General features: G+C 42.9%; 1 protein-coding gene across 2 annotated transcripts in view; it reads left to right on the top strand.

The window, feature by feature from the left end:
• LMOD3 (leiomodin 3) overlaps positions 1 to 16,158 on the top strand; it is a 34,474-nt gene extending 18,316 nt beyond the window's left edge. For both annotated transcript variants that reach the window (XM_082209967.1, XM_082209968.1), the window contains exons 2-4: positions 4,213 to 4,546; positions 8,615 to 9,988; positions 15,226 to 16,158. In XM_082209967.1, the coding sequence (XP_082066093.1) occupies positions 4,253 to 4,546; positions 8,615 to 9,988; positions 15,226 to 15,252 (1,695 nt within the window). In that variant the 5' untranslated portion in view covers positions 4,213 to 4,252 and the 3' untranslated portion in view covers positions 15,253 to 16,158. The remainder of the gene's footprint in view (positions 1 to 4,212; positions 4,547 to 8,614; positions 9,989 to 15,225) is intronic.
• The last annotated feature ends 5,307 nt before the right edge of the window (positions 16,159 to 21,465 follow it).

The following is a 21,465-nucleotide window of genomic DNA, read 5'->3' on the forward strand; positions in this document are numbered from 1 at the left end:
TATTAGGGTGGTTGCACACATTATTCCTTTCAGTACTGTATGCACCTGTGGAAGCTTTGGTGTGGTCACACTGCTTTATTTCCAGTCAGTGCAGAACCCATAACTACCTGTTGAAATCCTGTAATTTTTTCTACCACAACATTCTGGTTAACTTTTTTGTCCTGCGTTTGTTGCCCTATAGCCCCTTTGGATGGCAATAATTTGGAAGCATTGGGGAGGCATCACAGAACAAACAACCAGAATAAAACTACCACTAATGCACTATTATTGCGTCAATAATACCCTGCAGAATACGCCCACAATTAAACACCAGCTAGTGACAGTCTACCCATTTATGCAATCACAGAATTGAAAGGGGCAGCACACCTGGACATCAGACTGATCAAGCACACACAAATCACCTGGGCATAATCTTCCCCGTTGTGGTGAGATTTTATTTCTATTTGAATTAATTAATTATTTCCAAATTAGCATGTGCACCTTTTAAGAAATTACTCTTTCATCCACTTCTTGGGTGGTTTATTTCCTCTTTTTTGCCAATCCATAATTGGCCACTCCAAGACATTTCCTTGTCTTGTGGCTGAGCAGCAAAAAAACATCTGCCTTTTCCCAAGTACCCAAGGCTGGCCAAATTATTTTGGCACCTGAAGCAGAAAATCCCACAAATTCCACTCCCTGGAAGTAAAAATACAACAAATATTAATTGTATACATTACAATGTGCTGCTCTTTCATGACACCCAAAACCAGAGCCAACCTTGCCCAGATCTGCTAAACTGTCGCTGGGTTATAACTGTCTCTGTCAATATGTGTACTCTGTACTGGCAGAGTTAATTCCAGCAAATAGCAAATTGTAATACTTACCTGCAATAAGCAAAACCTTCTGTACTTCAGTGACTACCCATGAGGGCAACCAACCACTTTTCCGCTTCTGTATTTTATTTGCATATCTGAAGGGTACCGATAGTTGTCATTGGACGTGTAACGTCTGACCTCTTGTCCACATTCCAGTTTTACATTCTTCTCCCCACAACAAACAGGAACTGCCCTAGCAACCATCTGGACCAGCTTAGTTGCTTGGTTCTCCCAGAAGGAAAACCTGCCCATCTTTTTTAGTTCAGATCTATGTCACTGAAGCAGCTTTTGATTCAGCCTAAAGGTCAAGGTCTTTAGCACCGACTAGGAAGAAAACTGTGTCGCAGCAGTACAAAGGTGCGCGTATACAATACATTTTGGGAGGAATTGTTGTAAATAACTCGGGGGAATTAACTGCATTTTCTGTGCAAGCTCTTGGAGCTGAAACCCAGCAGAAAACCCTTCCCCCAGGAAAAGATGGGGAGCAAAGAGAAGAAGATGTGTGGGAGAAAGAGATGCTTAACCTTTTCTCTGCCTGACACGCCTCTACTCTAAACAGGAATTTATGAAGTCACATGTTTGGAACCCTGTAGGGAAAAGCAGATGATGTGGCAATTTGGAGTGCACAAGTGGTGGCTGGAGAAAGACTGTGTGCCGCTCTCCACAATTCTGAATTACCCCTCCAAAAGCAGCTTTATTTGGGAAACAAACAAACAAACAAACAAACAAACCCCACCAGCCATGATTAGGACTCTGATATGCACATTCCCATGCAATGTTATTTCCTTAATACTACAATTATGAAACTAACAAATATGGCCCATCTTTCTTGTAACTGTGTAGTTATAGTTTTCTGTGTCAGTTTGTTTCATTCTGTATTTACATAACTCAAGAAATTATTGGTTTGCAAAGCAAGCCTCAATGAGACTCTGATTCCAGCAGAATTATCTTTTGCTAGAGCTTAGTTTTCAGTCTAATAGTAAGACTTGAAGCTAAAGTCTTGCATGGTCTGCCATGGGCACACCTGCACTCTTTTGTTCAAGTCTGGATTGGCTGGGAAGAGTAAGTGTCATGCGACACCTTCCTTTTAATTAACAGCCTACACGCAGCATCACTGGTGCCAATGGAGGCTGCATTAGGATACAAATGGCAGCTTGGGGTAGGGTTCAACAGGGGCAGCAGGGGAGCGGGAGGGTTATACCACCTCCCTGCCCCTGATGATCCTGGTTCTGTTTAGGGCCCTCATTGCTGCTCATTTTATTTTTATAATGTTAATTAGGTAAAGGTAAAGACCATTAGGTCCAGTCGTGACCGACTCTGGGGTTGCGGCGTTCATCTTGCTTTATTGGCTGAGGGAGCCGGGGTACAGCTTCCGGGTCATGTGGCCAGCATGATTAAGCCACTTCTGGCGAACCAGAGCAGTGCACGGAAACGGCGTTTACCTTCCCGCCGGAGCGGTACCTATTTATCTACTTGCACTTTGATGTGCTTTCGAACTGCTAGGTTGGCAGGAGCAGGGACCGAGCAACAGAAGCTCACCCCGTCATGGGAATTCGAACCGCCGACCTTCTGATCGGCAAGCCCAAGAGGCTCAGTGGTTTAACCCACAGTGCCACCCGCATCCCTTATAATGTTAATTACATTCACTTAATTAGTTTGGCCTGTTTATATAGGCACAGCCAAAATAATCATAGTACTCAATATTGCAATGCTTAGAGCAAGAGTTGCCAACACTTGAAATAAAAAAAATTGGTACCTAAGTGGGGCCAAGGAGCAGATTTCTCTGGCTCAGGGGGCAAAAGTTATGGTTAGTCTGGTAGTTTTTGCCCCGGGGGAGGTGGCAGCAACTTGCGTGAATGAATTTGCTTCCCCTCCCCTGCCTGTAATTGAGGAGGAGCCAACCAAGCCTTGCCTCTGTTCCTGCCTGTGCTCCCAGGGTTTCTCCCCATTAAGAAAGAATACATGATGGACTTTGGCGATTTCTCTCCCTAAGACTGCTTCTGGGCAGGATGATAACTAGGAGGGAAGTCTCCACAGTGACAACTGCTCTAGGCATCAAGCCCAATGTGGTTCCCTTCCCCCTCAGCTGAATGGGAAATACCAGAGGGTTTCTTGGTCTTGCCCCTCAGAGATTTCACACTTTGCCCAATTGCATTATGGACAAGCTGAAGGCCCCTTAGTGGATTCCCCAGTTTCTTCATTTGCCTCTGGGCAAGGGTGATGATGATCTCCACAATAATGCTGAGGATCAAAGAATGGAGATGGATCTCCAAAGGCTTCATGAAGCAATGGCCCTAGGCATTAAGACATCTGCTACTGAATCTTTATTTCTGCAGGTGTCCTTGTTCTGGGCTAAGGCTCTGCTTACGGAGGCACCTCAGAGGTGTTCGCACCTGGCGCAAGGTTTACGTAAGTTAGAAAAAGCCCCCGCCTTCATGGTGATGCCGGACAAGGTGCCATACATTTTCTTGAAATGGCAATAGCTGCAGAGGCAAAAACCATCATTTGTTGAAGTGCTATCATACAAAATGTTTATAATTAGCAAATAGGAACTGTGCTACAGGGTAGGTCTTATTTGCGGGTCATGGGAGTCTACAAATAGCATTTTCCCTCGTTTCTTCTCCACTGAAATGTTTGTCTTAAAATAACAGCTGTTTTGCTTATTGTCAGATGATGCTTCTGTTGTCCAGCTCCTTTGATTTGTTAAAACAAAATGTCAGTGACTCCACAGAGCACGTGCCCGAAGGGCATTCCTTAGTGCTAGGGACAATAAATACAGCAATCTTTGCCAGTGCCATTTAAACTGGCCATCGTAAATCAATCATTTTCTGAAGACTGATACGTGCCGAGGATGAAAATAATTGGTGACCAGCACAAAGCCTGAGCATTAGCTAAGCTTGGAGTGGACATAAGAGGTATAGAGGGTCATGCGCAGGCCACTCTGAGTAGCATTCATTTCCCTATATTTAAATATTTTGTATATATCATGAGCCAATAAATCTCATATCCTTGGGGGAATCCTCCAGCAAATTACCGCGGAGAAGCTGCAGCGCTACACAACAGCTGTACTGAAATGTCAGAAGGGGCTTACACAGCTGACACAAGCTGCTGAAAACAGAACATGGCAGCACTTCCATAAATTCTCCTCCCTCAGCCAAGCGCTGCTTAATATAGACCGACCATATGCTCCAGCCCTTGCTCACTCTTACACAAGCATCTTCTAAGATTGAGTTGTACTGCAGTTTCGGGCAAAAAAAATAAAAAATCTTTCCCACAAACCTTAGGGGCATTGAGGGTTTCATAAAACTGAAGAAGATATAACCAGCTCTGGTTATTGTCTTTCTTAAATTCCCTTTAGGTGTTTCTGGGTCTTTTTTTTTCTTACATTAACAAAGAACATGTCTGAGTTCAGCCAAAACTCTGACCAAGAAGAAATCTGTTCCGAAGAGATCGATGAAGATGAAATCCTAGCAAACCTCTCCCCCGAAGAACTGAAGGAGCTACAATGTGAAATGGAAGTCATGGCTCCAGACCCTGAAGTGCCAGTTGGAATGATACAGAGAGACCAGACAGAAAAGCCACCGACGGGAAACTTTGATCACAGATCTCTTGCTGACTACCTGTATTGGCAGAAGACCTCAAGGCGGATGCATGAGGATGAACGAGTGCCAGTCACTCTCTTGCCATCGGAGGTAAGAAACAGGAAATGCAACTATTCTGCATGCTTCTCGTGGTGACGTGGGAGCTACAACACACAGAATAGCAACATCTAAATAATAATTAAATTAATTGAATTGTGCTACAAGGCTTTGGGGGGGGGGGGACATTTTGCTGGCTTTTATAAATGCAGACAGAGTAGACCTTCTTGGGAAGGAAGTTCCATAGCGAAGAGCTCCCACCTAAAAGGTCTTTTTCCACATCCTAGCCAAATGTACCTGTCTCAGAGACAGCCCTTGGACTAAGCCGCTGCCTGGGATCTTAAAGGGAAAGCGAGCTTGTATAAAGGAAGGTGCTTCCTAACTATTTTAGCCGGTATGTGGTTTTTGAATCAGTTTTAATTATTGTCATATGACCTAAGCCCAATGAATTACTGGATCAGTGCAGAAGCTCACATGATCAGGTGTGAAGTCGGAGAATAAAAATGGAGTCCTAACACAGGAAGAGCAAGACATGCTGCTGTGCCTTTGCTTTCCTTACTTCTGTGTGATGCAGGTATGCTGTGCAGGAACACCTTAGGCAGGCACTGGAAACTGATGGATATACACACCCTCCTAGAGATGAAATGGTGAGGTCTTTTGGCTGGAAGATGCTCCTTGACTTCCATGGGAGAGGGGAGATTCATTCTTGAATGCAACATAAGTCAAATGGTTCAAATAGATAATACTCAGCCTTGGAAGAATTGATTGATGGATTAAAGCTATTTGTGTCCTTCTTCTCTTATAATTAAACACAGCTCACAACAAAAGATGCAAAAATGAAATATGGAAGTACAGAGAATTAAAAGCAGCAATTTAAACATTTATCTGTGTAAGCAAAAGCAATTCAAGCTATGAGGAAAGCAGAAACAGAGTAGCAGGCTCATTCTTCTCAGATACTAAAGAGGCAAAGATATGGGACTTTTAAGCTTTTTAAAAAAACAAGCAAAACAAAAACACCACTATTTTATTTTATGTATTTCATAAAATTTATACACTGCTTGACTGCAAAAAAACAACAACCCCAAAACCTCAAAGTGGTTTAGGAAAGGAGAAACAATTAAAGTGAGGGGAGCAAACCATACTTTAAAACATACAAATGCAAGGGAGTTGGAATCATGTTTTCACAATAACTCAGAATTTCAGTCCTAGTGCTGAGGAAACGTTTCCTTGCTTAGGAAAAACTGAGGGGAATGTCCTCTGGATCACATGTAATAAGCCAGGAACAATTGTGTACTTGGTTTTGCTTCACTTTTCCATTGCAAGGTTTAGAAACGCCTTGCCTTAGGAGAAGGTTGTGTACTGACTTTTTGCAAGACTATTCCTGCATAGAAGTGCTCAGGAGTCTCACCTGGGCTGGATGAAGATGAAGTCAGATACCAGGCACTGACAAGTGAGCAGCGTAAATCAGTTAGAAATGGTCAGATGTCAGCGGAGGTTTGGGCAAAATGTAGTGGTTTAGGAGAAATAGTGGAAGAGAGCGAGGTGACTTAGTCAACAGAGAAGATAAAAAAATTCCTTCCAGTAGCACCTTAAAGACCAACTAAGTTAGTTCTTGGTATGAGCTTTCGTGTGCATGCACACTTCTTCAGATACCTGAAGAAGTGTGCATGCACACGAAAGCTCATACCAAGAACTAACTTAGTTGGTCTTTAAGGTGCTACTGGAAGGAATTTTTTTATTTTGACTATGGCAGACCAACACGGCTACCTATCTACTATCAACAGAGAAGAACAGAGAAATAAAACAAAAGGCACAGACAGAGGAGTTGGGTAGGATACCTGTCTCACCCTTTATTGCTCCTGCTCCATTAGATACAGTAGATCTAACAGGATATGAGACAACAAAGAAAAAGAGCGAGAATTGAAATTAGGGTTCCATAACCCCGCCTGGTTGAAACTGAGACATTGCTTAAATATTTTACTGACTCTTACAGTTACTGCTGCAATTACACCAGGACTAGTAGAAAGACTGTGTTGTGCTTAGTATTGCTCTAAAATTATTCAGGAAAAGCCAGACAAAGTGATGACTGCAAAGCATGCTAATTAAAAAATATATATATACTAAAAAGATTTTCGTATAATCAGGTATATAGTGTGAGGCCCACAAGAGAGATGCTTGGAGGATAACAATGAGAGAACAGGCCTTTCCTGTGGTAGCGCCCCAATTGTTGAGTGCTCTCCCCAGGCAAGCTTGCTTGGTGCTGACTTTGTCATCTTTCTGGTGCCAGGCAAATTTACTCTAGCAGGCATTGTAAATTGCTTTAGGATGGCTGGAAATTAAACTAAACTACCAGGATCTTTAACAACTGCCTAAGCTAAGCAGGTCCAGGGGAAAAGGGGGCACTGAGTTGGAAATTATATGGATTCCGATATCTTAGAATTACCAGAAAAATATGGAGTGGAAATCTAAACATTGAGCATATCTCAGCGTTATTGTCTTTCGGACCAAATAATGTGTACTATGATTGCTCTCAACATTTTAAAAATAGTAAAAATAACCCCCTAGTAAATAGCCAATGGCAGGACAGAACATGAGCAGGGTGGGTTGCTTCCCTGGCTTCCCAGTACAGAGGTCACTGCTAGTAACTGTAAATGAGAGGGGAGAGGTGGCAGGAAGTGTGATGCAGTGTGGGCACGGCTGCAGACCCAATTCAACCCTCCTGCTGCTGCCCCCACACCACACCAACCTCCCTACCCCTCTCACACTTACTGTAAGTTATTGGCAGTCACTTCCATATGGCCCTACCTCATTCAGCCCTGCCAGTCACTACTACTACTAATAATAATTATAATAATTTATAATATAATATTTTTTATTTATACCCCGCCCATCTGGCTGGGTTTCTGCAGCCATTCTGGGCAGCTCCCAATAGAATATTAAATACAAAATAAATTTAAAACACAATAAATTTTAGTATTTGTACCCCACCCATCTGACTGGGTTGCTTCAGCCACTTCCAGCATATACAAAAACATAATTACCGTATTTTTTGCTCTATAAGACTCACTTTTTCCCTCCTTAAAAGTAAGGGGAAATGTGTGTGCGTCTTATGGAGCGAATGCAGGCTGCGCAGCTATCCCAGAAGCCAGAACAGCAAGAGGGATTGCTGCTTTCGCTGCGCAACAATCCCTCTTGCTGTTCGGGCTTCTGAGATTCAGAATATTTTTCTTCTTGTTTTCCGCCTCCAAAAACTAGGTGTGTCTTGTGGTCTGGTGCGTCTTATAGAGCGAAAAATACGGTAAACATTAAAAACTTCCCTATACAGGGCTGCCTTCAGATGTCTTCTATAGCTTGCATAGTTACTTATCTCCCTGACATATGATGGGAGGGCATTCCACAGGGCAGGCGCCACTACCAAGAAGGCCCTCTGCCTGGTTCCCCATTACCTCACTTCTTGCAGTGAGGGAACTGCCGGAACGCCCTCGGTGCTGGACCTCAGTGTCTGGGCTGGACGGGGGTGGATCCACTACTCAGACACTACTGAAAACCCCACCTGTATGTTCTTTTACAGTGTCCTGTGGGGCTTGTTTAATGTCCACCTGTATGTGGTGATGGAGGAAGAAATGCTATGGTTACAGTAATTCTAAAATAATAGTTATTTTGTGGATAGGAAAACAGGGCAATCAGTGGAAGGAAGTGGATGTTTTAGCCAGAAGACCAATACATTTGACATCCAGAGGGATCTGTGGAGAAATGGAACAACCAGACTGACTGCAGAATGAGTCCAATAATGTATATTATTTTGAAACCCATTATAAAATAATGAAGTAGTTATTTCCAGATTTTGACATATGAAAGGTTACTGTATAATAGTAATGTAGCAGACAAAGCCAATTAAACTCAAATAATATTGACATCAGAGCATTTGGACTGTGAAAAGTAAAGAATAAATTCCAGCATAGAATATACTGGAATTTAGAACTGTGTATTTTCTTTTAAAGTAACTCATCTGCACAGTGGGGAAACAAATTCAAATGTCACATCAAGTTTGTTGGTTTTATTTAGTAGATGAGGCAAAACTATTTTAAATTATTTCAGCTCTTAGCATTCTGTTTTCTGCAGAGACACACTGTGGAGAAGTCCGAAGAAAATTCTGCAGATATTAGTAATGAGAAGCAGATGGTGAAAAATAACGCAGGGAAAACAAATGGAGACGTAAGAGACTATAAAGAGAATGAAGAAGAGGAAGAGGAAGGTGAAGAGGAGGAGGAAGAAGAAGAAGACGACGACGAGGAGGAGGAAGAGGAGGAGGAGGAAGGAGAGGAAGAACAGGAGGAGGAGGATGAAGAGGACGAGGATGAAGAGGACGAGGACGAAGAGAAAGATAAGGAAGAACTGGGAACAAAGAAACCATATGGTGAAGAGGACAGCAGAAGTGAACATGAAACAGAGGGATCAGATGAAAAACAAGAAAATAATGAAAAGAAAGCATCAAAATTAAATATTCCCAAAAAATTAGCTGTAGATACTAGTTTTATTAAGTTAAGTGCTAGGCCTTCAGGAAATCAAACCAATTTAGATGAGAGCCTGAGAAAGGTCCAGAAGAATGACCCAAGCATGACAGAACTCAACTTGAACAACATTGAGAACATCCCCAAGGAAATGCTGGTGGACTTTGTCAATGCTATGAAAAAGAATAAGCACATCAAAACATTCAGTTTAGCCAATGTGGGGGCAGATGATAATGTTGCTTTTGCCTTGGCCAACATGCTGCGTGAAAACAGGAGCATCACCACACTGAATATTGATTCAAATTTCATCTCGGGTAAAGGAATTGTTGCAATTATGAGGTGTCTGCAGTACAATGAGAAGCTGACTGAGCTACGCTTTCACAACCAGAGAAGCATGTTGGGCCATCAAGCAGAAACAGAGATCGCCAGGTTACTGAAAGCCAACCCTACACTGCTCAAGATAGGGTATCACTTTGAACTTCCAGGTCCCAGAATGGTGGTTACCAATCTGCTCAGCAGAAACCTCGATAAACAGAGGCAGAAAAGGATAGAGGAGCAAAAGCAGCAGCAACGAAAACAGCAGAAAGAGCTAATAGCCATGTTAGAGAACGGACTCGGGTTGCCTCCTGGCATGTGGGAATTGCTAGGGGGACCAGTGCCTGCTTCAGTGATGCCTCCTTCGATGCAACCTCCAATGCCACCAGTCCCCAAAGCCCCATCTGCGGGCAGGAAAAACGAGCCTGCAAGAAAACCAGAACCTGAAAAGGTAAGCAGCAGCGACTTCAAAATAGTGAAACTCAAGAGAACCCAGCGGAAACCCACCATAAAAGAATATGTGGAGCCTGCTGAAAAAACCAACCTCAAAGATGTGATCAAGACACTCAAGCCTATTCCAAGAAGACGGCCACCTCCTCTGGTGGAAGTCACTCCTAGAGATCAGCTACTTAATGATATTCGCCAGAGCAACGTAGCTTATCTGAAACCGGTGAGTGCAATGGGGTGAAAAAAGGAAGTAGGAAAATACTGCAATATCTTAAGATCTTTCATTCAAAATCGAGTCATTTGGGGATGACAACGGCTGTGTGTTGTGGAGACAATGGCCTGGATCCTAAGGGTGAAATTGCACATTGCAAAGGCTATGTTTCTGAGCCTTTAAATCAGGCACCCCCAAACTCGGGCCTCCAGATGTTTTGGGACTACAACTCCCATCATCCCTAGCTAACAGGACCGGTCGTCAGGGGTGATGGGAGTTGTAGTCCCAAAACATCTGGAGGGCTGAGTTTGGGGGTGCCTGCTTTAAATGCAAGGGTTTTCAATTTAGACAAAGTGTCGGTGTATCCCAACCCACCACCCTTGATCCAGATCATCACCCTACCAAGGGAGAGGGTAAGGAACAAATCCTTTACCTCCACTGTAGTCCCAGTCCAGAGCCACAATTTGCACTGGAAGAAAACTTTTGATTCACTTTAATGGGGACATTTTCCATATGCAGATTGCCCGCAGGGAATGATCTGCATATGGAACCATAGGATCATAGTCCCCCTATCTCCTACTCTTATCCTAATTTAAATTGGGTGTCATGTACTGGCAATTTGTATATATAGCTATTTGTATATATAGCTAACATTTGCAGTTATTTATTATTATTTAGTTTTAACATTTGTATACTGTACCACATTTTGCAAAATGAAAACAAAAAGCAAAATAAACCACAGGGCAGTTTACAACATAGAACATAATAAACAATATGTTAATATATCCCATAATAGCCAGACAATACAAAACATTAGGATGGCTATGTAGATACAGTTAAGAATAATAAGCAATACATAGTAATAAATATAATAACCGTGCCAAATTATACACACTCTTATAAACCCTGTACAATCCAGAAGCTCATATAACTTGCTTATCTCAGACGCAACTATAAACATAATACACATCTAATAACAACAGTCTCCTAAAAAATTAAGGGAGGGGGAAATCAGCAGCAGGATATCCAGTGCCCGTGTCACGCTGTTTTGCACCCTAAGCAAGGCTAAGTACTTGCACACACACATCCCAGATGTCTTGTAGAAAAAATGAAATACACAAAACTTGAAACTGCTAAATTTGTAAATTGCAGGAATAAGTAATACAACAATCTTTTATTTTCTTCCTCAAGTACAAAAGAAAATGTTTTAGCACACAAATAACTTTGAACAAACCTGTGATATTAAAATTAAAGCCTCTGAAAAGTCTCTGTTTCAGGCACATCAAAATATTAGGTTGCGTGCCTTTTCCTTTACAAATTTTGTCACCTATTCCTTCAGCTGAAGTGTATCTGATGCTTGGGCATGTTTAGTTGATAAAGTTGCCAAGTTTAAGATGTGACTTTTAAGATTTAAAATGAAGTGCATTTTCACTTTTTATGTAACATAACCTCCAATCAACTCTGAAGTCTATTTCATATATACTTTTTAAAAAGTTCTAATGTATGAATTACCTCAAAAATGATGAAATTCTTCAAAATATAGAAGTAAAATACTATCAGAAATTTATAAGATGTAAAAAATTAATCTGTATAAAACTGTCCCTGAAAGTGGTTCCAGTTACAGATGGGTAGCCGTGTTGGTCTGCCATAGTCAAAATAAAAAAATTTCTTCCTGTAGCACCTTAAAGACCAACTAAGTTAGTTCTTGGTATAAGCTTTCGTGTGCATGCACACTTCTTCAGATACACTGAAACAGAAGTTGCCAGATCCTTCTATATAGTGAGAAGGTGGGGAGGGGTATACCCCTCCCCACCTTCTCACTATATAGAAGGATCTGGCAACTTCTGTTTCAGTGTATCTGAAGAAGTGTGCATGCACACGAAAGCTTATACCAAGAACTAACTTAGTTGGTCTTTAAGGTGCTACAGGAAGAAATTTTTTTATTTTGTCCCTGAAAGGTCAGTACTGTGCCCCTCTGAGGTCTGTACCCTAGGCAGCCTAATAAAAGCACCAGCCCTGAGGAGATCTAAACCTTCAGAAAATGTATAAGAAATGCAAATACCTTTCTGAACAAATGTAACTCTTAATTCCCCATTCACCAGAGAAAATTACAAACCTTCCCACCTTTCACTGGTTAACTTCCCTTTTCTTACCCAGTCTCTCACTCTGAGAGATCTTCACTTTACGTACTGCCTCTCACTCACAGTCTTTTCACCATCCATCAGCCACTCTTATGGGGGTGCAGTCCTTGCACCCTAATAAGGAGACGGAGGTTTCTCCCCAGAAGGAGAGACACCAAAGGGAAAATCCCTGTGGTGTCTCCCCATTGAGATGACCTCCACCACCACCACCACCACCACTGGTGATGGCCATGGAAGGAAAGTTTTCTGTCCCCTTATTTCCACCGCAGATATCTCATGAAGGCTGGAGGGAAGGGCTCCTGAGCCATGTGAGATGGGGGGAAATGGGGAATGGCCTGCAACTGGGCAGACCTCTTTTCTGCTCCTGACTTAGGATCCAAAGCATGCAAACTTCATTTGTGCACTCACATTAATATTATGTAAAGACTAATGATGGAATTTTTGTATTTTTTATTATTTTAAAAACCCACATTTAAAAAAAAAATTCCAAACTAAGATGCATGTTTATGGGTGGAAAATTTACTGTTTTCAAAAGAGAGAGAATTTTAATAGTAGCTATCTAAAGTAATTTTGGAAGGATCCCTTGCATCATGAAGGAACCCATGTTCAGTCTCTGGCAATTTCAGCTAAAAGAGAGAGGCTGCCAACCAGACTACAAATAACAACAACAACAAACAACAACTTATTATTTATATGCTGCCCATCTGACTGGGTCGCCCCAGCCACTCTGGGCGGCTTCCAACATATTCTCAGGCTCAACATGCAGATGTCAGTGGGGGTGGGAGTGATGTTGCTAATATGGTTATATTACTCTGAGTGCAGCCATACTTTGCAGCTGTCAGGTGGATGGCATTAACACTGCATGCGCCTTTCAATGTTGTTGTTATCAGCATTTTTAGATCCATTATAATTGCAGCATTTAAGTCTGTACAGTGGTACTTCTGGTTACGTACTTGATTTGTTCTGGAGATCCGTTCTTAACCTGAAACTGTTCTCAACCTGAAGCACCACTTTAGCTAATGGGGCCTCCCGCTGCTGCCATGCTGCCGCCGCACGATTTCTGTTCTCATCCTGAAGCAAAGTTCTTAACCTGAGGTAATATTTCTGGGTTAGCGGAGTCTGTAACCTGAAGCATATGTAACCTGAGGTACCACTGTATTGGAAACTACCCAGTGCTGGCTTTGGGGTCCCACCCCCTCGGGGGGCGGGGATGAAATGTCTTTGTGAGCCTCCTCCTTGAGTGGGCCCTCAAGGGGAGCTGGGCTCCTTCTCCTTCACCTTGCTTCCATCACTGCTGACATTACTAATGGAACATGTGAACAGAAAGCAATAATGAGGAAGAGGCGCAAGTCCTAGAGAGGGTCTGAAAGTTGGCTGTGATCTCCTACCTGAGGGTGCCCAATAGTGGTAACCACTGGCCCTTCTGCTACAGTTTGTTTATTCTGATTCTGTTCCCAAAAGGGCAATCACATCATATTAATGATAAAGTGTATCCAGTAGGTCTTACATTCTCCACACTGTGGCACCAATATATGTGAGTGATGTATATATGTTCACACACAGTGAAGATTTAACATTTAGTACGTCTTATTTTTCCTTCGCTAGTCATGTTGCTTGAGGAGGAGCATTTGTCTGAGATCCTTCTGACCCCAGGTGGGGCGTCTCCAGTGTCAGCCACCAAGAGCATTGCAAGATGTGGAGATGCAGGGTGCATTTCCCAACAAATCCCCCTTCTCAATTACACAGCTGGAAAAGCTCACCCACACTAGATCTCTATCCTTAGGGTGTTTTGCATGCCTTGGATATTTTCACTTGGATCAGGTCCCGTCTCCTGCACCTGTTAATCACTGAGGTCACCCATAGCAGTTACGTTTAATGATGTCTTCCTCGGTAGTTCAGAAGTAATTTTCCAAGCTTGAAAGTCACGCAATATACATTACACCTCCTGGCGGTTCCCTTCATTACGTTAAGACATCTGGGCTAGCTTCCTGTCTAGAAACATGGCAATCTAAAATCAGAGCCAGTTTTAATGCTTTCTGTTTTCGATCTGTTGTAGCATTCTTAGTTTTAACTTGAACTAAATAGCTGTTATAGACAAATAGCCTGGGCAGGGCTAGAGCATTGTATTGTATTTAATGCCCATCATTATTTCTCCTTTTTTATATATACATTAGTCTAGTGGTTTAATTGTAGCCTTCCAAACTGTAAAACTTCTAGAAAGCTTCAGTCACATAAAACAACACAGGAGAACATTCCTCAACATGTCCATTTTGTCAATTTGAGGACAGTTAAATGAGGGGCTTCTATTGCTGGTGAAAGGGGTGGTAGTCAGTTCACACCTTCTATTCCAGCACTTCTACTTCCCACAATCCATATATTCCCGCAATGGAAAATCAGTGGAAATGGGTTTAGAAACATATAACACCATAAGTCAGGACAGCCTGCAATTACCTTATAGAAGAAATTCCAGATACAGTTTGTGAGCCGCTGTGCACCTCAGTGAAGGGAAGGAACAGGCTGATGTTGTGTGTGTGCATAAACAGATGAGCCACACACCTGGCACTGAGTGTCTTCCAGCCACAAGCAGCTTGCAATGCTCATTAGAGAACAATCAACAGTCAGCATACTCATCCCATCCATCACCTGGATGGCCTAAGCTTGTCAGTTCAGCTGTTCATCCCACCTGCAGCTCAGTACAATGCCTTTTTACCAAGCATATTGCAAAAAACAGTAACACAAAAAGCAAAATTATAAGCCCGGGACATGTCTAAAATTAAAAAAAAACCCTCTATATGTACTTGTGGTAGACAACAACTTATGCTGAGCCTGGTAATAAATTTATGTGGAAAGTAAGTTCTGTTGAAATGGATGGATTGCCTAAACTACGCTTTTAGGATTTGGTTGTAAAGAGATCATCTATTGCTTCTAGTGGATTGAATTAATTGTCACAATGTGTCTGGTATATATATATTGAAGGGTATTTTGTTTATACCATGGGTAGGGAATTGAACCCAGTTACCATTTTATTTCATTTGGAAGATTGTGATGAGGATATATCTCCCCCTTCCCCACTACCCTACATTTACATTTCTTATTTTTGCTGCACAGGTGCCACTTCCCAAAGAGCTGGAGTAGTTACTCCCCATTCAGCTGAAGGAAACAACTTGGAGAAGGAAAGAAAAAGAACAAAACAAAACACACAGACTGTGCAAGTGTTGCTTCATATTGTTCCAGGGCCTGTTTCCTTCAAATGGAAGACATGGGAACAATGCTTAAAGCATGCCACCTGTTGAAGTGATGATTGAAAAGGATAGAATGGAAACAGTATAAATGGTTAATAATTCACACGTACGCTCTTGTAATGGGCTAGTGCCACCCTATAGTCTCCGTCAGCTTGCTGGGCTTTAATTTCAGAGGGTAGGGGCGGAGAGCAGAGGGATATTATCCCCTATGTTATAACTTTTATAGATTCCTTCAGGAAATCCCTGTTGCAGTCATGTCACGTTCTGCTTTTAAACTTTACAGAAGCATATGGTGTCCTTTTGTGAGTTTTTCTTCTCCCCTACACTCACCCATCCTTGTGGGGCATCTCTGTCTGCCAGCTTCAGCACAGGTGTGTTGGGTGTTTGGCAAACCACACCTCCTTTCATCTTTATTGGATGAAGGATACTGCAACAGAAATGAACATCTACTTTCAGGGATGGTTGCTGTCAGTACTTTTTTCCCTGGGGGTACGAATACGCCTAAACATTTTGTGAATCTAACGGGAGGAGAAACTAAAAAAATTTAGTTTCTTCTCTAACACGGTGAATCATCAGTTCCATTGAATAGCATGGTGAATTGTCAGTTCCGTTGCAACCCCTGATGGTGGCCTCATTTCCTGTCACGGTGTTTTAGATGGAAGCAAGCGTTTAATGTATGAAGTAGGAGTATGAAGCATGGTGATTGGTCAGTTTCGTTGTTACCACCTCCGATGGCGGCTTCATTTCCTTTCCCTGTGATTTTCTTGAGTCAAAGTGAGAGTATCCCTAAACATTTTTTTTAAGAAAAAAAAGCACCGGTTGCTGTACATCAGCCACAAAAGCCGAGATATAGAGGTGGTGGCTGTGAAGACTCCACGAGGAGTGATTTCCTAAGGTTTTAGGAAACTGCTGGCAGGACATCCTCAGTGGGTTCTCCTTGCAGCTACCAGCTGTTCCCCTTCCCATTTCTACTATCACATCCATCTAGACTGAAAGCTGGGGAGTAGCAATGGCTGCCCAAAGCTGCAGCTCCTCCACCTTTACATTGCTGCGGCAGCTAGACTGGTAACTGGGAGTGGCCACCGAGACCCTATAACACCGGTCTTGAAAGACCTACACTGGCTCCCAATACGTTTCCAAGCAGAATTCAAAGTGTTGGTGCTGACCTTTAAAGCCCTAAACGGCCTCAGTCCAGTATACCTGAAGGAGCGTCTCCACCACCATCATTCTGCCCAGACACTGAGGTCCAGCGCCAAGGGCCTTCTGGTGGTTCCCTCACTGTGAGAAGCAAAGCTACAGGGAACCAGGCAGAGGGCCTTCTCAATAGTGGCACCCGCCCTGTGGAACGCCCTCCCACCAGATGTCAAAGAGAAAAACAACTACCAGATTTTTAGAAGATATCTGAAGGCAGCACTGTTTAGGGAAGCTTTTAAAGTTTAATAGGTTATTGTATTTTAATATTCTGTTGGAAGCTGCTCAGAATGGCTGGAGAAACCCAGCCAGATGGGCGGGGTATTATTATTATTATTATTATTATTATTATTTGCATAGTCATCCACTCTGGCCCATAAGAGGGCAGGTGAGCAAGCAAATGACAATGAGGAGCAGCAGTATGTCACGAGGGCTCTGGAGGATTGGCTTTTGCAGATACCTCACCCTACCACCCGCGGCCATAAAAGCTGGCCTTCAGCTCTCAGCAAAGCTTGTCTTTGTGAAGACTTCATGTCTTATCAGGACTATCCATTTAGGTATAGTGTGAGTGGCCTACATCTGTAGAATCATAGAATCATAGAATCATAGAATCATAGAGTTGGAAGAGACCACAAGGGCCATCGAGTCCAACCCCCTGCCAAGCAGGAAACACCATCAGAGCACTCCTGACATATGGTTGTCAAGCCTCTGCTTAAAGACCTCCAAAGAAGGAGACTCCACCACACTCCTGGGCAGCAAATTCCACTGTCGAACAGCTCTTACTGTCAGGAAGTTCTTCCTAATGTTTAGGTGGAATCTTCTTTCTTGTAGTTTGGATCCATTGCTCCGTGTCCGCTTCTCCGGAGCAGCAGAAAACAACCTTTCTCCCTCCTCTATGTGACATCCTTTTATATATTTGAACATGGCTATCATATCACCCCTTAACCTCTTCTCCAGGCTAAACATGCCCAGCTCCCTTAGCCGTTCCTCATAAGGCATCGTTTCCAGGCCTTTGACCATTTTGGTTGCCCTCCTCTGTACCCAAAGGCAAATCGGGGAAGACAGCTGAAACTGGTTTGGAGAACATTTGACGCCACTTCCTAGGCTGCTGTGCTCACAGGCTTGCATTCTTTCTTGACAGCTTCAAGTTACAGTGGGGCACTTTCTGCAATTTCATTTATTCTTCTTCATCACTGTTTAAAAACATGGCATCTTGGGCTCTTGGAGAAGAGTAGCTCTCCTTTCACCCCTGGCAGCTCCACCCTGTCCTTGCTGCATCCCTGATTGTCTCTTTCCTTCCCCACTATCAAGGCCACCCTCTGTATAGCACAGCCATGGGACTGCAGTTTCAGATATCCGCTGGGGCAGCTTGTTAATGGACTGGAGGAGCTGGGGCAGAGCAAAGTCCTTTGCTAGATGAGTGACTCCAGGTGCTTGGAGCACTGCCCAGCTCAGAACTGCAAGTTCATTACAAGCTGGAGGAGAAAACTAGGCCTGGTCCTCGCAGAAGATTGGAGATTAGTCGCTAGAGACAAAGGTGATAATCCACCCTTGGCCAATTATTTAGCAGTTTTTAAAAGCTGGCCTGGCCAATGACTTAATTGGCCAGCTCTTTTGATTTTTGAAGAGCGAAATGCAGCGCTGCAATGTAAGATAAAGTCTCTCCCATATTGTGTGTGGAGGGGAAATATTTTGAGAAACAAGTACATGTCCATTTCATTTGTGATCTTTTGCTTTTAGTACTGCAGGATTCCAGAAGCAATGAATATATTGCGGTGTGTGCATGGTGTAAATTCATCCACTTTCTCATTAACTTGTGACAACCAGCTTTATGCCTCTCATTTATTTATGCCTCTCAGCTTTATACCAGTTTATGCCTCTCATTTATTCACCACTACAGCACTTCCATTGCAAAAGCTGTAATGACATTGTTCCCCCCACAAGAGACACGCAAGCACCCCCCCTTAACACACTTCCCTTTTGTAACTATTGTGCATGCAGCTGTACCTAAAGACTGAGGCACAACAACAACTTTGCTGATGGCAACCTACTTATAAGTTGAGGCCAATGTCTTTCTCCTTCCTGCTTGGGAGACACTTGCAATACAGATCTGCAATGAGTAAAACAGGCACGTACAACATGCTGCTGTGAAAAGTGGACTCTGATATAACATGCAAACTTGAATTTTACTTATGGCAAAGGAGTACAGGCCCTTAAATTCAAAAGAGGCTTATGCTTCAGGCTTGCACAAACTTGAATTTATGTCACACTTATGCCAGTTTAAATTAGGAATCCTGCCGGGCAACTGTTCTATTATACTGAGACATACCAAGCTACCACCTAGCAGATTTATGCTGCCTTAGATACATTGCATTTTATCACTGTTCAGTTGCAGAGCTACACCATTTACAGATCAATGCAGCAGCTGCCTCCTAGGATAACAACTAAAGACAACCTATCCTCACCGCCATTGTGGTGTACTTTCCACTGACTGTATCAACAATGAGGAACCTGCAGCCTTCCATCATCCCTAGGCCATGGCCCATCATCAGGGATGATGGGAATTATAACCCAACATCCAGAGGGCCACAGAATCCCCATCTCTGTACATGAACATATCTTGAAAGCTGCTCATCGCCCTATTAATCACAAACTCACTAAGAGCACGCAGGCTTTGAAATGCTCACTGCTGTTTGGCTAAGTAAATTCAATCAAGAAATAGTTTCACAAGCCCCATTGTCAATGAGCACAGCCTTCGATCAGGGTCAGGACATAAATTTCAGAGGATGTAATTCAATGCTAGCACAAACCCAGTGAAGTTAAAATGGGCATGGCAAACTTTGGTTCATTAATTTTGATGGCTCTACTCCAAGTAGGACTTAGCTGAATACAACCCAGAGAAGGCAGACCTGTGGTTGTCTTGGTTGCTGCCCATGTGGTAGGGAAGTAGAAAAAAACAATGCGATGAGAGATTGGGTGGTGTAGACTTAGGTTACAATCCTATACCTCCATAGTAAGCTCCACTGAAGGTACAGATCATACACACAACTTGAATTTTAAAATTGTTTTCTAGAGATTTTAAGCAACCCTTTTGTCCCAAGAATTGTCTCCTGCAGCTTCCAAGTTTTTCAGTTTAGCCATCAAGCAACACTGCAGGAAGGAAAATAATGTGGCAGCACAGCGAATGGCTGCTAAGTAAAAATATATCTGGGGCAGAACAAAGATGATGGAATCAGCAAACTTCAAGGGTTACAACATACAGAAGCTCCTGCATAGATGAAAGTTTAGATAGTGATTTGGAGTTGAGCATTGTCTCTCTCTACTCTTGTAGCTATTGCTCACTTGTATGGCATTTCAATGTTCAAAGTTTTTACAGTGTAATAGACCCGAATTCAGAGTTACTCAGATCCTGTCAGTACAGTGGTGCCTTGCAAGACGAAATTAATTCGTTCCGCGAGTTTTTTCGTCTAGCGAATTTTTCGTCTTGCGAAGCACGGTGTCGGAAAAGTTTTGGAAAAGCTTCAAAAATCACCAAAGTCTTCAAAAACCTCAAAAAAGGCTACCACACTGCGTTCTATGAGTTGCTCCTCGAAGTCAAGTCGCAACTGTATTAACAGTGTTAAGAAAAAGGAAACAAACTTGCAAGACGTTTTCGTCTTGCGAAGCAAGCACATAGGGAAATTCGTCTTGCGAAGCAGCTCAAAAACCGCAAAACCCTTTCGTCTAGCGAGTTTTTCATCTTGCGAGGCACTACTGTAACTGTACATCTATCAGATCAGTTTTATCTTGCTCAGACTGAATAACTGGAGGATAGACAAGAGTGGGACTGCACTTTTCCTAACTAGTAGTCTGGCTGAATTCAGACTTATGTGGGGATCACAGGTAATGGCACAGCTCATCAGCTAGAGCAGTACATGGCAGTGGGGGGGGGGCGGGCGTGGAGAGCAAACAACTATGCACAGCTGCGGTCAATGTTGACAGCCGATACAGCCAGCACCATAAGGAGTTTCTAAACATGGTATCTCTTTGTAAATTTAGGCAAAGGGACTTCAAGTTTCATGCTGAGGAACACGCTCAACACGGGTTTCACTGGGAGGTCAGAAGGATAAACTAGCTCCTTATATGTTTGCCTATCTCACCTCTTTGTTGCTGCACCCTGAAAAGCAAATAGTGAAGACAGTGCTTTGGAGGAAAGAAAGGGTGGGGAGAGAGAGAGAAAGAAAGAAAGAGAGAGAGAGAGAGAGAGAGAGAGAGAGCGCGCGCAGGTAAGTCAGCAAATTCTTGAAGCGTCAGGTACTACTAATTACTACAGTCCTTTAGTGACTTATGGATGCAACTTTAAAATAACACATACCGTACATTTCACCATGAGATGATCTACAGCCTTCCTAAGCCTAATGGGGGAGAAAATGTCTTAGTTCCCAGGCTATTTTATTGTGCTCCTTCACACCAAGGCCTCCCCTGTTTCAGGCTCTACTGTCCTCTGAGCACAGTCAGTGGATCATTCCTCCATCACCACATCAGGGAGGCCTGTTTCACACAGACCGTCCTTTCTCTCGAACTACAGAGGGGTAGGTCCACAGCATCCTATGGCCCCCCAGTTGCACCCCCCAAGCAATACATCATATCTCCCCAAGGTTAAAAGGCAGCAACGATACAAGTGAAAAGAGACACTTCCACTGATAAAGCACGAGGGAATTAAATTCTCAATTCAAAACAAAACAAAAATGAATGTTTTACATGAAAAATAGTGTGAGGTTTGAGAAGGTTACTCATCTTTTTATACAACCATGACAAGACTATGGTAAAAGCCTACAAAGTGCATTAATTCACAAAGGGATTCGCAACGCCTAGCATGTAAATTCCTGCCTCTGTTACCAGAGATCTATTGTGCGTGCATTAAAGCACATCCAAG

This window comes from Podarcis vaucheri (genome assembly GCF_965113315.1).
Source record: "Podarcis vaucheri genome assembly, chromosome: 2".
In the NCBI taxonomy this organism is placed as follows: domain Eukaryota; kingdom Metazoa; phylum Chordata; class Lepidosauria; order Squamata; family Lacertidae; genus Podarcis; species Podarcis vaucheri.